Source organism: Megalobrama amblycephala, unplaced genomic scaffold, assembly GCF_018812025.1.
Source record: "Megalobrama amblycephala isolate DHTTF-2021 unplaced genomic scaffold, ASM1881202v1 scaffold199, whole genome shotgun sequence".
NCBI classification, from domain to species: domain Eukaryota; kingdom Metazoa; phylum Chordata; class Actinopteri; order Cypriniformes; family Xenocyprididae; genus Megalobrama; species Megalobrama amblycephala.
In genome coordinates this window covers 1,104,691-1,119,063 of record NW_025953336.1, presented here as the reverse complement: position 1 = coordinate 1,119,063, position 14,373 = coordinate 1,104,691, and the positions used below count along the sequence as shown (strand labels likewise).

At 38.1% G+C, this 14,373-nt stretch overlaps 1 protein-coding gene across 20 annotated transcripts in view; it reads left to right on the top strand.

Annotated features, from left to right (window-relative positions):
* LOC125260924 (neurexin-3b) overlaps window positions 1–14,373 on the top strand; it is a 494,859-nt gene that overhangs the window by 196,615 nt on the left and 283,871 nt on the right. For all 20 annotated transcript variants that reach the window (XR_007183157.1, XR_007183156.1, XR_007183155.1 and 17 more), the window contains 2 exons: window positions 5,519–5,722; window positions 7,909–7,935. Coding sequence is in view for 16 of the 20 variants with exons in the window: in XM_048179444.1 (XP_048035401.1) it covers window positions 5,519–5,722; window positions 7,909–7,935 (231 nt within the window). In the remaining 4 variants the exon portion in view is untranslated. The remainder of the gene's footprint in view (window positions 1–5,518; window positions 5,723–7,908; window positions 7,936–14,373) is intronic.

Genomic DNA, 14,373 nt, shown 5'->3' with positions numbered 1-14,373 from the left:
TGGTACAAGCAAGGTGTATCTAATAAAGTGGCCGGTGAGTGTATATGTATATCCAAAATTTCAACTCCATGACAATGAACTGTTGACTTTTGCATGCTACCCATTCCAGGATGCAAAGTAGGGACATTGCATAATAATAGTAACAATAGTTTTGCAATTCTGTGGTGTTGACACTAGTGCTGCAGAAATCATACTCCTTTACACCTTTCAGTTCAGCCAAAAATGGAAATTCTGTCATCATCTACTTATCCTCTGGTTATTTCAAACCTGTATTATTTTCTTCTGTGAAACACAAAAGAAAACCAGTGGGGTACAAAACATTATTGACATCTTTCAAAATACTTTCTTTTTTTCCACAGAAGAATACAAGGTTTAGACATGAGAGTGAGTAAATGTTGACAGAATTTCACTTTTTTGGGGGTGAACTATCCCTTTTAAATGATATTTAACCAGCAAAATTTCTGTAATGGCTCGTAGCAGATGAACACATTTAGCCTAAAGTACTGATGTTTTAATATTGATAATGTCACATTCCTCTCCTTGTTGCGCCGCCAGCCTGACTAATGTTGTTTAAGGTGTCCTATCACATATTACATGACAGCTGTACATGCGTGTAATGCACATTATTTTCCGCACAATGACTCATGCGTTAAATGCAGACTCCTCCATCATTACACAAAGGCATTCAGTTCTTTTTTCAGCCAAAGGCCCATTCTTCTTTCTTCACCACTAAAACTCAAGGCAGGTATTTCACGGCTGGTTGCCTTTTTTAATCCATTTTCCCCGAATCCCTTCTCAGCTCTGTGCTGTAGCGTTTTGTCCGGTTATAGGGATGAAAATGAGCGACTGTTAAAAATGTTCCTTGAGTGTGTGTGGAGCGCCTCTGTGGTCTGAGCAGGAACTTTGTGTGATAGAGCAGATAGTAAAAAAAAAATAAAATAAACAAGATTAGAATACAATAGATTGTGGATTAGAGGTGACAGTGTTTCATTAAGATCTATCTGTAGTTTTTATACTGTGACAGGTAGGAATATCAGGAAAAAGAAGATTTCAAATTATGCAGTATATTTATTCCACTACAGCACTAGTAAATGAAGATTGGAGGGGTTGTTGTGTATGTCTGTGTGTATGTGCATGTGTGTGTAAGGCATTTACACGGATTTCAAGGGTAAGAATCAAAGCATAAGAATAAAAATAACTTTTACTCATGTCAAATAAAAATAATTTATGAATACATAAGAGAATTTACAAAAAATGTATTTCAATATGTTGTTTTATTCAACAATAATAAATAATAAACAATAAATATAGCTGCAGCTCATTGGGCCAGTGTGCGTTGCTTCTCACGGAAGGACAGACAGAGGACAGGTTTAACTTGGTAGCAAGGAGTCTTTTTTTTTTTTTTTATATAAATAAGGTCATAATTTATTTTTTCACGACAATTTTCCACCCATTTTTGATCCTTAAAATGAAACAATTTTTGTGTTATATAACTTACAATCTATTGTTGAAATTTACTCTGACTTATTTTCATTACAAAAACAATTAAACACATTGATAAGCATGTTTTCACATCAAAACGTTTGTACACCAAGTTGGTGTAAACAACAAATCATTTATTGGAATTTGATATTTTGAACTCAAGTGTGAAAGACTTCATAGAAAAGCACTGTTCCCTTTCGAAAGGGAACTCAACGCTGCGTATAACACGCTAGAGGAACGCCTCCGCGTGAACTGGCAACAGCCCATGATATCATCACAATTCGACCTGATACTGATAGTAAGGGGTGCCCAGATAACATGTCATCCTCTAATCGTCTTCAGGGACTGTCTTGTGTGAAGCACTATCTGGTAAAATGAAATGCACAGAGAGGATTATTAAGTCTGTGGATCCGTGTCCTCGCTATCTGACACTAGATCACACACACGAGCTGTGCGTTCTCTGTCTGGGGAAGGGCACACATGGTAAGTTCTCGAGGGAGCTGCCTATGCAAACTGTGAGTGCCTTCCTTTAAGAATGCTCCGTTGTTCTCTGGGTCTCTTCCCGAGGAAAGAGAGTTCAGCATCTGGTCTTGGTGGTTCGGTCCCACTTATGCTAAGGCAGGGCGGAGACTCAGATCACAGGACTCGCAGATGGAGCGCGGCGGACAGTTTGAGAGGGCGTGACCGCTCACGCTGTTTGGCGGCTCGCGAGAGTGAGCTGCTGGGAGAAGATGCATTGTCTTCTGCATCCTCAGGTCCAGCTGTGAGTGCACTTCCAGCCGAGCAGGAGATGGCTGAGGAGGATAGAGAGAGTGAGTTCACTGAATCCTCTCAGTCACCCGGTCCCACGTACGCTGAGCTGATTATGGAACGCGCTGCCGGTAGACTACAGTTGCCATGGCAGCGCATTAGGAGAGAGACCGCGCGCATTCACAAAGAATGACGATCAGTTTCTCTCTGGCCATAATCCTACAGCTCAAGTGAGCTTTCCATTCCTTCCTGACCTGCATATTGAGGTTGAGGCGGTATGGTAGAACCCAATTCCTAAAAACAAAAAAGAAACCCTTTTTTAGGCTTAATAAGGGTGAAAGACCTTCACGTTTTCCATGGTGTTAGGTCGCCACCCTGTGGCCGCAGGTCGAACTGTTTTAGGTCTGTTTACTATTAAAATACTAATTTCATTTAGACCACTGTTCCCTGTGTAGGGTTTGTGAAAGGAATATGGGTATGTGTCAATGCTTCCGGCTAATAATAATAATAATAATAATAATACATATTATTACTCAGCACTTTTCTTGCAAAAAATTAATTAAGGGAGCAGGACATTGACACTGAAAGCTCAGACTCTGCCATCTAAGCCTCTTATCTCTCTTAGATGGCAGGGCATTCGCAGCAGCGGGTCAAGCTGGTGCTGCTCTGCACACAATGGCTGTGTGGCGGATGCACCAGGCTGAAATGCTGAGTGACTTAGACCAGCGGCATTCAAGACGTGCATGCTGCTAGGTCTGAGTCCTCAACCAGACAGGTTGGGCCTTGCCCGTCTCGACCCAAGGGCCGTGGATGGGACCAGAAGGCTCCGTTCTTCAACCCCAGGCGCCTCTTACTTCAGGCCTGTGGCTGTTGCCTTTGGCTTAGACAGTGAGAAGATCCTTTCAAGCTTGTAAGGGTGGAGGACACCATGTTTCTATGGACGCCACCCTGTGGCCGCAGGTGGAACGGTTACCAGGTCTTGTATCTATATGAAATACTAATGTATTTCTTTAGACCACTGTTCCCTGTGTAGGATATGCTTGGGCATTCATCTAAATTAGGAAGGAAGTTTTATTTTATCTTTGTAAAAATAAAAACGTTTTTTTTTTTATATATATATATATATATATATATATATATATATATATATATATATATATATATATATATAATAGCTGGCCTAGGAATTTTCGGGCAGTCTGCTGTGCATTTCTGCCTTTGGTGCATCACTAGCGCTGGCCTGCTCTCAGTGAGAGTTGTTTGGCCAAGGCCCGCCCCCTCCTGCAGTGGGGTTCTTTAATGCAGTCTGGTGTAGAGGCAGAATAGGCGGTTTAGGCCTTTTTCTTTGCAAATAGAAATATTTACTCTTTGTTTTGGCCCTGCTTTTCAGAAGCTAGTTACTGTTAGACCCTAGCTTAACTCTTCTAAGCCCACTGAACTGACATTCAAGCGTTGGGTTGATCTTGTGTGGCCGTTTCTAGAAAACAGGCCCCCATTCCCCTAGGGCTAGAAACTGTTTCTGTCGTGTTTGGAGTCGCTATGGTATGCCTTCACCCTGTAGCACTCTCAGGGTCATGTGAACCATACTCCTTTGTTAAATACAAGGTTTTATATGAGTCTTTCCCTTATAGCTCTGATTTTTGTCTGCCCTTCACCGTTCAGGTTGAGCAGTATTTGACCTTCGTTTCAGGCTGGTCATTTAGTACGCTCCCTTGTAGCCCGAGCATTGCCACGAGCTGACGCCTGTGTTCGTCTGGAGTAGTTGGCCCAAATGGGCCTACTGCAGGGCATCTGGCGTATGTTGAACTCCCTTCGCTTAGAGGGTAAAAGGTGCTTTTTACTGAGTGCACTGCTTGTGTGCAATGTGTTAGGTTCCAGGCTTAAGTGCTGTTTATTCACTATCTTTGCTATTAGACTTGCTATAGAGCAGTAGGCTTTACATACCTCCCTTCAGTGTTAGTCCCCTCCATGTTGGGCTCCTAGCAGCCAGCATTTGTGCTGTCAGGTAGTGGCCTTAGCAATCCTTAGCAGTCCCCAGTAGTGTTTGCCCCAGTAGTGTTAAGTAGACTTGCCGCTGGTTGTGGCCTCAGCAGGCCCCTGCAGGCGAGTCCCCTATGGGTATTTAGAGCAACGTTTTGCTATCAGGTTGTTGGCCTTAGACGTGCCTCCCTGGAGATGTGCTCCATCAATGTTGCTGCATTTAGCCATGTTGAAGTGGCTGCCAGGTAGCTGGCCATAGCAGGCCACCTTGGAGGCTAGTTCCTAGCAGTATGGGTTCTCTTGTAGAAGCGCGTAGGTTTGCTTTCAGATAGTAGGCCTTAGCAGGCCTCTCTATGGCGAGCCCCCTGGCGCGCATTCCCCTCACGGGGGTCCCCAATTTTTAGAGTGCACGGCCTCCTTAGCACCTTGAAACATAGGTGCTTTGTAGATCCTAGGATTGAGCAGATATACTCCCCTCGATTGCAAGGGTTGATAGCGTTTTGCTGAGTCCTGCTCTCCAGGATGCCCGTCTCTAAGATCCAGTCTGAGTTGGTTACAGCCCTTTCACAGTCCCTCTTTCTGGATGTCTCTTCATGTGACTTCTGCATCGGAGACTCTGTTTCTGTAGAAACAGACAGGTGGTAGGCAGATTAAGTTACTAGTACAGCTAGTAACTGGGTCAGCCTCCCTGGCGGTATTCAGGGTGACCGTGTCCCCTGAGAAGTTCCCTTAGAGGAACCCCTTCTGTTTGAAGTAAAATGTTGTGGAGAAGAGGGCATGCGCCGAGTGCTTCATGACGTTTCTAATTCCATGTGTATGGTAAGAGCATGCGCAGAGTGCTTTGTGCTCTTTTTAAAATCCATATGTGTGGTGAGAGCACACGCTGAATGCTTGTGTGCCCTTTCTAATCTGTTGGTTCCAGGCCTTTGTGCGGCCCCTTTTAGGCCTATAGCTGAGGATTTGACGGCTGGGAGCGCTGTCACTGACAGCCCAGATGTGACCCGTGGACGACAAGGGGATCCCGTGGATGATAAGTGGATGACATGTTATCTGGGCACCCCTTATATACTATCAGGTCACATTGTGATGATGTCATGGGCTGTTGCCGGTCAATATGATATTGTCGAGATTGGATATGTGTTTCAGACACCGGTTCACGCGGAGGCATTCCCCTAGCGTGTTTTACGCAGCATCTCATTGAGCATATTTGAATTGACTTGGTGTGAATAAAGTCCAGTTAAAGTACTCTTTGTGAGGTCCTTCATTTTTATTTATTATTATTTTCATGTGTTTGTTTTCTCCACAGAGGCATCTATCCTAAGCTATGATGGCAGTATGTATATGAAGGTGGTGATGCCGACGGTAATACATACAGAAGCAGAGGATGTGTCTCTGCGGTTTATGTCGCAGCGTGCCTTTGGCCTGTTGATGGCTGCCACATCACGTGAGTCCGCAGACACACTACGACTAGAGCTGGACAGCGGCCGTGTCAAACTAACCGTCAATTTAGGTATTGTATACTGCTATATTTGACATTCTCTCTCTGTACCATTCTCTCTTCCTCAGTCGTCCGTTATTTATTATATTTGCAAGTTACTGGATGTTATCATCTCTCTAACACTACAACTAAACTGTTATTGTTTTGTTGATCTGCATGGATTGCTTCTGTTTGTTTTTCATTCTTTTGCTTTGTCTGCGGGTGATGTGGACAGACGAGCTCTCTCATCACTGTCTCACGTAACCTCTGACCTCATGATCGAAGCAACACATCTGCGCCAGTCATTCTCATACACATGCTCATTGATTTACTTGGATTGGAGAAATAATGGTTTAAAAAGTCAGACTAATTTGATTATTTAAAATCGCATGTAATAAAATCAGCATTTATATTAGGACTGGGTGGTATAGCTACACTCTATTACTCTATCTACTCTATCTGTCTGTCTATATATTTGTCATTATAACAATATATCGTAATAAACAACAAAATTTACCTATATGCATTTGGGTCGAAAAGTCTAAGGAATTATTGTATTTTGCTTTTTTCGAATGATCAACAAAGCAATTTGATTACAAAGTTCTTTGTGAACTTTTTTTTTGGGGGGGGGGGCAATGATCATGTCATGGATGATTCATGATCCATGACAATGAATAATGTCTAACCTCTATCAGCAATTTTACTACTGAGCTTTATATAAGAGAAGATTATTCTAAAATCTCAGTCTTGACACAAGGAGTGGATGCGAAGCCGGCCTGTTGGCACAGACAAGAAATTGAATGACTAAATAAAAAAACATTGTAAAGCCATAGCGTTTATATATTTTTTTAATTAAATACTGTATATTTAAATACTGTATATCACCCAGCCCTAAATGATATGCTTTGGACAGGACTGTCTCTTTGTGATACTTTTATATATTTGTGTCTGCTGTTTTCTTAGGGTAAGTTGGTTTTAACAGATGCATATCTTATGTATAACAATTTTTGTCATGTTATCAGGAATATATGTACCCATTCCCATCCCTCGTTCTTAACGGCATTTATCATGCCTTGTTTAAAGATGGTACTCACCCCTTCAACGGCCTTTAGCCTGCGGCCCTGTAAGCAAACAGCCCGAGACCAGAGCATCCAGCACACCTGCAGCCTGCACACCTGCACAAAACACACACACACACACACACACACACACACACACACACACACACACACACACACACACACACACACACACACACACACACACACACACACAGTCATTTCTACTAACATCCACCCATTTGCACACCATGTCTCAAGAAAGGGCCAGATTATCCATGTCTTAAATATTTTGCAACATCAAAATTAATAGTAAATTCAATAGTAAATTCGATTCATTCAATTAGTTTCAATTTCAATGCTAAAATTTGTCATTTTCCATTCATGCATTTAGCTTAAATCTCAACCAGAACATTCAGTATCCTTTGCACTAGTTTAGTATGTTGTACTAATTGAAATGACTGTCTGTTATTTATTTATTTATTTTATTTTATTTTTTTATGAAGAACATGCTACAAGTTTGTGTGGCGCTGGTGCTTTTTGGACCGAGGCTGTTTGCTCCCACTTTTCTGTTGCGGTTGACGGCACATGATTAAAAATAGCCATATGGATTCCATCCCGGATAACGGTTTCAATTATTGTAAAAAAAAAAAAAAATGTCACATTCTTACAGTTTGTGACCAGTAATTTGGATGATAATTAACAAAAAGAAAGATAAAGAATACCCAGGTTGATGAATCCATTTGGCTTAGAGCAGGCAGCCATTTTAAATGGATTACTATATATATTAAGATCTGGCCTGGATGCTCAAAATGGGAGACAAAAAGAACAATATTTAGATATAGCCGAAATATTTTTGTAGCAATCATCTTTAAGAATGGTTTACTTATAGCTGTGTCTGCATGTTAAACTGGTATAGGAGAAAAGTATTTTAATAATAATAATATAAACATACACATTTAACATAGATACTTTGGATCAAATTGGCAAAAATGAGTTATATAAAAAAATTCAGAATGCTCAAACGGCTGTTGGAAATTGTCCAAAATGGCCGCTGCTTCATGTGCTCGTCCCCGGAAGGTGGTCTTTCTGTTGTTGGATGTCTGCAGCTATATCCTTGAAGGACGCGATTTCATCTGTCACTTGTTCTTCCCCATCTAGACTGTGGCAGGATAAACTGTAACACCAGTAAGTCTTTACTCAGTTTGTTCTACATACTCTTTTCTTACCCTGTTGGATTTTTTTTTTTTTTTTTTTTTTTTTTTAGATGAATGCTATAAGAAACACAGTCCTTAAGGTCCGTTCACACCAATAACGATAACTATAAAGATGACTATAATGATAACTATATTTGCGTTCACACCAACGAACCATAAGCTGTGGTTTCAAAGTCTGTACAACATGTCATTGAACATATTTTTGCTGTTCTTGTTGCATTTACACGGCTTTAACCAGCAGATTTAATCAGCATGCTATGTTTTGAGTATACTCTAATTTTATGTTACACTGTTTGCTAGTCTGGCATAATGATCTCATCTCTGTTAATAAAAAAAAATGTTCAGAAAGAGATCCCAACGTTATATTTCTCTATATCATTAGCGTTATAGCTGTGGTGTGATGTCTGCTATTTTATTTAGAACGATTTTAGGACCATATTTGTACCGTTATTTTTATAGTTATTGTTGTTGGTGTGAAAGCTAATGAAATTATGTGTGGAGTTTATTTCCCATTTCCGGTCAAAGTATTAGCAAATGTTTTAAACAGTGGTGCTAACCTACCCTTCCACTTAAAAGTTTGGACTCAATCTTAGTCATTCTTTATTATCTATCACTTTATTACCATAGTTTAGATAAATTGTAATGTCATCAAAGCTATGGTTTAACACTAATAGAAGTATGGCAAAGAGTTAAATAAATCAAAACTATCTTATATTTTAATTTCTTCAGTCAGCTTCACCGCGTAAAGTTTCTTGAAATTTTAACTTTCAGTTTTAGTGTCTTAAGGTGTTTCTGAAATGGCTCCCACTCACTGAGGCGCTATATAAAATGATGTATACTTGTTAATGTGTTTATTCAGATTTTAATTATATTTAATGATTATGAACACAGCTAGTAATCTGTGAAGCATGACAAACCAAATTAATATTTATTAATATATACAATCAGTGAAACCAAAAAGCTGGCATGGAGGTATGTATAATTACAATATAAAGTCATTATGATTTTAAAGCCTAAGCCTTTAGATAATAGGGTTTTTAAGGATATGAGAAAGATAAATTTATAAAGTCCAAACTTTTGATTGGTAGTGTACATCTTCGTCCATGTTTTATGCTGTTAAATTGTTAATATTTAATGCAGTTTTAAAGATTTTTTTATTGCTCTTCTGGAAAATATAACTGCTCTTACTCATCTAAAAGTCTCTGGTTCCTCATTCTCTTCTTTAGCAGAGATTTGTGAGTTTTTTTGTTTGTTTGATTGTTTGTTTGTTTGTTTTCCTGCTGTGACAATAGAGCAATGTGACAATTTTCTCCATAAAGAAATTAATTTTAATCAAATTAATACAAACCTACCATAAGCTCTGAGGTTTTGTACAAAGTATATATAAACATGTATTGATTTCAGCTTCAACAATTCAGCAATCAGATTATTGTTTACATTGAAACGGTAAAAAAATGTGGCTCAGCTGTGATGGTTTACTTCCATAAAGCGTTGAAAAATGCATAATCAAGTTAGTATTTCTACCCCCTTAATCAATCACTTAATTAGTCAATAGTTTTTATAGCAATCTTTCAAATAAATATTAAATTTTACTGTCTCATTATATATATATATATATATATATATATATATATATATATATATATATATATATTATGTACAATCTTGTACCTTTGACTTTTCTTATTTTCAAAAGCTTTATTTAATTGTATTTATTTATTTTCTAATCAAATGTTGTAACGGTTATTTTTGGAGCTGCTTAGTTTGGTTAATGACATGACACAACTGTTGTTTTCTCTCTCTCTCTCTCTCTCTCTCTCTCTCTCTGTGAAAATTTGAAAAATGCTTCCAGAATCAAGGAAGCAATATGTGGGCAGTCATTGTAGCACTCCACTAAACAACAGTTTGATAGTTTGTGTTCTGTTTGAATCAAAATAGTCTTCCTCAAGGGGTGCCCCCTTGAGTAAGACTATTTTGCTTCAAACATTTGATTGTGGCCTCAGAGCATCAAATCTTTCATTGAATTGCATCCAAATCACAAGACGTCTCGTTGAAGACATTTGTGAACTATTAAAGGATTAGTTCACTTGAGAATTAAAATTTCCTGACAATTTACTCACCCCCCATGTCATCCAAGATGTTTGTCTTTCTCAGTGTTGGGGAGTAGTTAACTACATGTAGCGGCGCTACTAGTTTAACTACATTTTTCAGTAGCTTGTATGTAGTTCAGCTACTTTTAAAACAGTGTAGCTTTTCCAGTAGTTAACTAAATTTTCCAGCAAGTAGCGGTGTAGCATGACCAAAAGCTACTAGCTACTTTCCGTTTTGCGTTCTGACGAGCCTGCTATGCATTGAAGCAGCACAGCGTCTTCAGATCATGAACTAAAATTGTGTGTTACCGCCATCTATTGTTATATCACGCATCTTGCGGCTTTACAGTTCAACAAGAAGAGATCACCTGATGATTATGTGAGGACAGGAGTGGGTTTACACTTCACACAAATCAATTAGTAAAGGTTATGCCTAATTTATAAACAAATGATTAAAACGCTGTCTGTGTCGAAAACTTCAAGCACATACAGGTGAATATAATAGCCTTTTTAAATTGATTGTCCTGCTTTATTCGCAGTCTATATCAAATGTATGCGAACTATTTCATTACAGTGGTGACCCACCATAGTCTAATCTGTCCCATCATAATGAATCTAAGATCACTAACGCTGTGTTTTGCGTCATTGCATTCGTCAAGTTGATCAGAAAACAAAAATGCGAGCCTAGTGCGCTTATCACACAACAAAGGCTGATCTAATAAAATCGGTTGCGCGGGTTTCAGAATGATGTTCACGCAAGAAGCACATGATTCGCGTCTCAAAGCTTCATCACTGCATGTGCTGTGAGTTTAACATGCATTTTTCTGTCCAATTTAAGTTGCATATATTTTATTCTTTCATGGGTGCAGGTCCGGTACCAGAATCAAATCACTGAGGGTGCTCCTGAAATTAGTCAGGATGCTATAGTAAAGTGCAGATGTAATGTGTAAACAACGGCTCCACCATAACAAGAATAGCAATGTACAGTGAGATTTTTTAAGTCATTAATTTTACAAATAATTGGAATAGAATTTTAAAAATATTGAGAATTGAACAAATATTTTTCTTGTTCTGTGCATTGCTTATTGTTATTATTATTATTTAATATTTTTGTCCCATTTTGTGGTTATGGTAGTAATTTTGAGCGTGAAATCCTGCATTTGTATGTACTGTATTTATATCACTTCTGAAACTGCAGAGTGCAATTAATCATCGGTCCTCTTATAGCATGAAAAACAAAACTTGTATTAAAATTCTGAATGTATTATAAAGCGTGCAAAGAGTGCTTCCTTTATAATCACTAAAAACGTCATAACTCAGTTATAGCTGTCTACACTGCACAATAAAGCATGCAAACTCAGTGCTGAATAAAAACTCCTGGCATGTCTTTCCAGTGATTCTAACTAACTTAAACATCCCTGATTGGCCACTGCATTCAAGAGATCAACAGTTGTGTCTTTGATTGGCTATGTTGCTCACCGCTGCAAAATCGTGTTGTAAATAGAAACATTTGAAATTCTCCAGAGCGCAAACACAAATACGCACTGGAGCATTTTCCAAATCTGTTTCGCCAATATGATATTCTTACAGTATCATCTGAGGGTGCTCTTGCTTTTGCTTGCATTTGAGGGTGCTTAGGTGCGTAGAACCGGGCCTGCATTGGTGTGACATTTGTAGCAGTTTTGCACTTGGACAGTCAGAGATAAAGGCTACATTTGTGTATTGTATCTTTTGATATACACAACAAAATAAAACGGTACACTTTGAAATAATAATTGCAGTGCATTGCGTTGTTTTAAACCCCAAACATTTACTTAAACAAACATTCTTCACTAACAGTTAAAAAAATCAAAGTAGTTTCAATGTACCCACATGGAAAAAACCTATATAAACATATATGTTTCAATATAGGTTTTGATATAGGTTTTACATATATGTGACATATATAAAATTGGCCGTTTTCCTATATTATATGTACATATATGTACACATATATGCACACATATGTACACATATATGTACACATATATGTACACATATATGTACACATATATATATATACACATATATGTACATATATGTACACATAATATAGGAAAACGGCCAATTTTATATATGTCACATATATTAAAAACCTATATCAAACCTATATTGAAACATATATGTTTATATAGGTTTTTTCCATGTGGGACCAATTTCACGTGTTCGTGTAGCGGTGTGTTTTCTGCGTTGTGTCGTAATCAAAGACAGACTGCGAAAAATCTTGCCATCAGGTCCTCACTTTATTCTGTATAACACAAATGGCAATATATGAGAACTTGTGCAGCATACAAACAGCATGCGGCAGCAACGCACAACGCTGAGAAAGAGAGATATTAAAAGTAACTTAAGTAAAGAAAAATAATCAACGAAACATCTGAATGTACATCACAGAGGGGTTTTGGATTACAATCATACAAATATATCATGTGAATTCAGCTGTTACATGAAACATGGCCTTAATTGAATCACCGCAAAAACTTTGTGCGACCTACCGCTGTGATGTCTCATGCAGACTGGGAAGCAGCAAAGTGCGTCAACACCCCAAGTCAGCATGGCGGCAGGAAACCCCAAATATGGTCATGGCAAGTGGAATCACAAAATAATTGTCTAAATACATAACTGCTACATTCGCACATACATAAGTTCTTGTATAATTTTTTTTCGTTAATTCTTAGTTTTTGCCTTGATAATAGAAAATATGAGCTAGGCATCATGTATGACAGTCAAAAATGAGATATGAGCTACAAAATGACCAGATCCTGCCATTAGCTATATAGAAGACATATCTTGTATGTATAGGGCATATATATGGATATGAAGAAGCAATACAGGAGACCTATATTTCCTGTATATGCACATATATGCACCTCAATTTTGCCTATATGTGGCATATATACATATATATGCAGTATATATACGCATATATGCAGCATATATATAGCATATATGCAGTATATATGCGCATATATGCAGCATATATATTATCATATATGTGCATATATGCAGCATATATGTACATATACACTGCATATAGGTTTCATATATGCGCATATATCCACATATAGGTTCTTTCCATGTGGGTAGCTAGCTACTTTTTGTTAGTAACTTGTAGTGTAGCTAACTACTTTTTCAGAAGAGTAGCTTGACTGTAGTTTAACTACTTTAATTTATAAGTAGCTTGTAGTTCGTCAAACTACAGTTTCAGAGTAGCTTCCCCAACACTTGTCTTTCTTTCTTCAGTCAAAAAGAAATTAAGGTTTTTGAGGAAAACATTCCAGGATTTTTCTCCATGTAGTGGACTTCAACAGTTACCAGCAGGTTGAAGGTCCAAATTGCAGTTTCAATGCAGCTTCAAAGGGCTCTACTCAATCCCAGCCGAGGCAATAAGTGTCTTATCTAGTGAAATGATCGGTTCATTTTCTAAACAAATACAACAACAACAACAAAAAAACAGTATACTTTTTACCCACAAACGCTCGACTTGCTCTGCGATGCGGCACGCATTACGTAATCACGTTGGAAAGGTCACCATCAAGTCTTTACAAAGCAATCGTGCAAAGACTAAGTCAAATGACCTTTACAAAAAAATGTAAAACAATGATGTTGGATGATTTTGAAGTTGGTGGAGAAAATGAGATGGAGTTTTTCACCCTACCATGGTACTTCTGCCTTCATCACTTGTGACCTTTCCAACATACGTAATGCGTAGTGCATTGCAGAGCAAGTTCAAGACAAGCATTTGTGGCTAAAGAGTATACAATTTTTGTTTTTGTTTTTTTTTTAGAAAATGACTGATCGTTTTGCTAGATAAGACCCTTATTCTTCAGCTGGGATTGTGTAGAGCCCTTTGAAGCTGCACTGAAACTACAATTTGGACCTTCAACCCGTTGGTAACTGTTGAAGTCCACTATATGGAGAAAAATGAATTTTTTCCTCAAAAACCTTAATTTCTTTTCGACTGAAGACAGAAAGACATAAACATTTTGGATGACACGGGGGTGAGTAAATTATCAGGAAATTTTAATTCTGAAGTGAACTAATCCTTTAAGTATGATGGTTTAAATCAAAAGCCTACTTGACATTTAAATGGACGTCAGTCCCAGAAATCTATACATTAAAATAAATATATATATTAAAAAATCATCCAGAAATTACAAACAACTATGATTGTCCCATCAATGAAAATCGTTAGAAAAGTAGCAGGTAGCACCGCATGACCCTGCTGTCAGTTGACAAGTCTGTTGACATGACACAGGGAAGAGTTAAAATAGGACAAT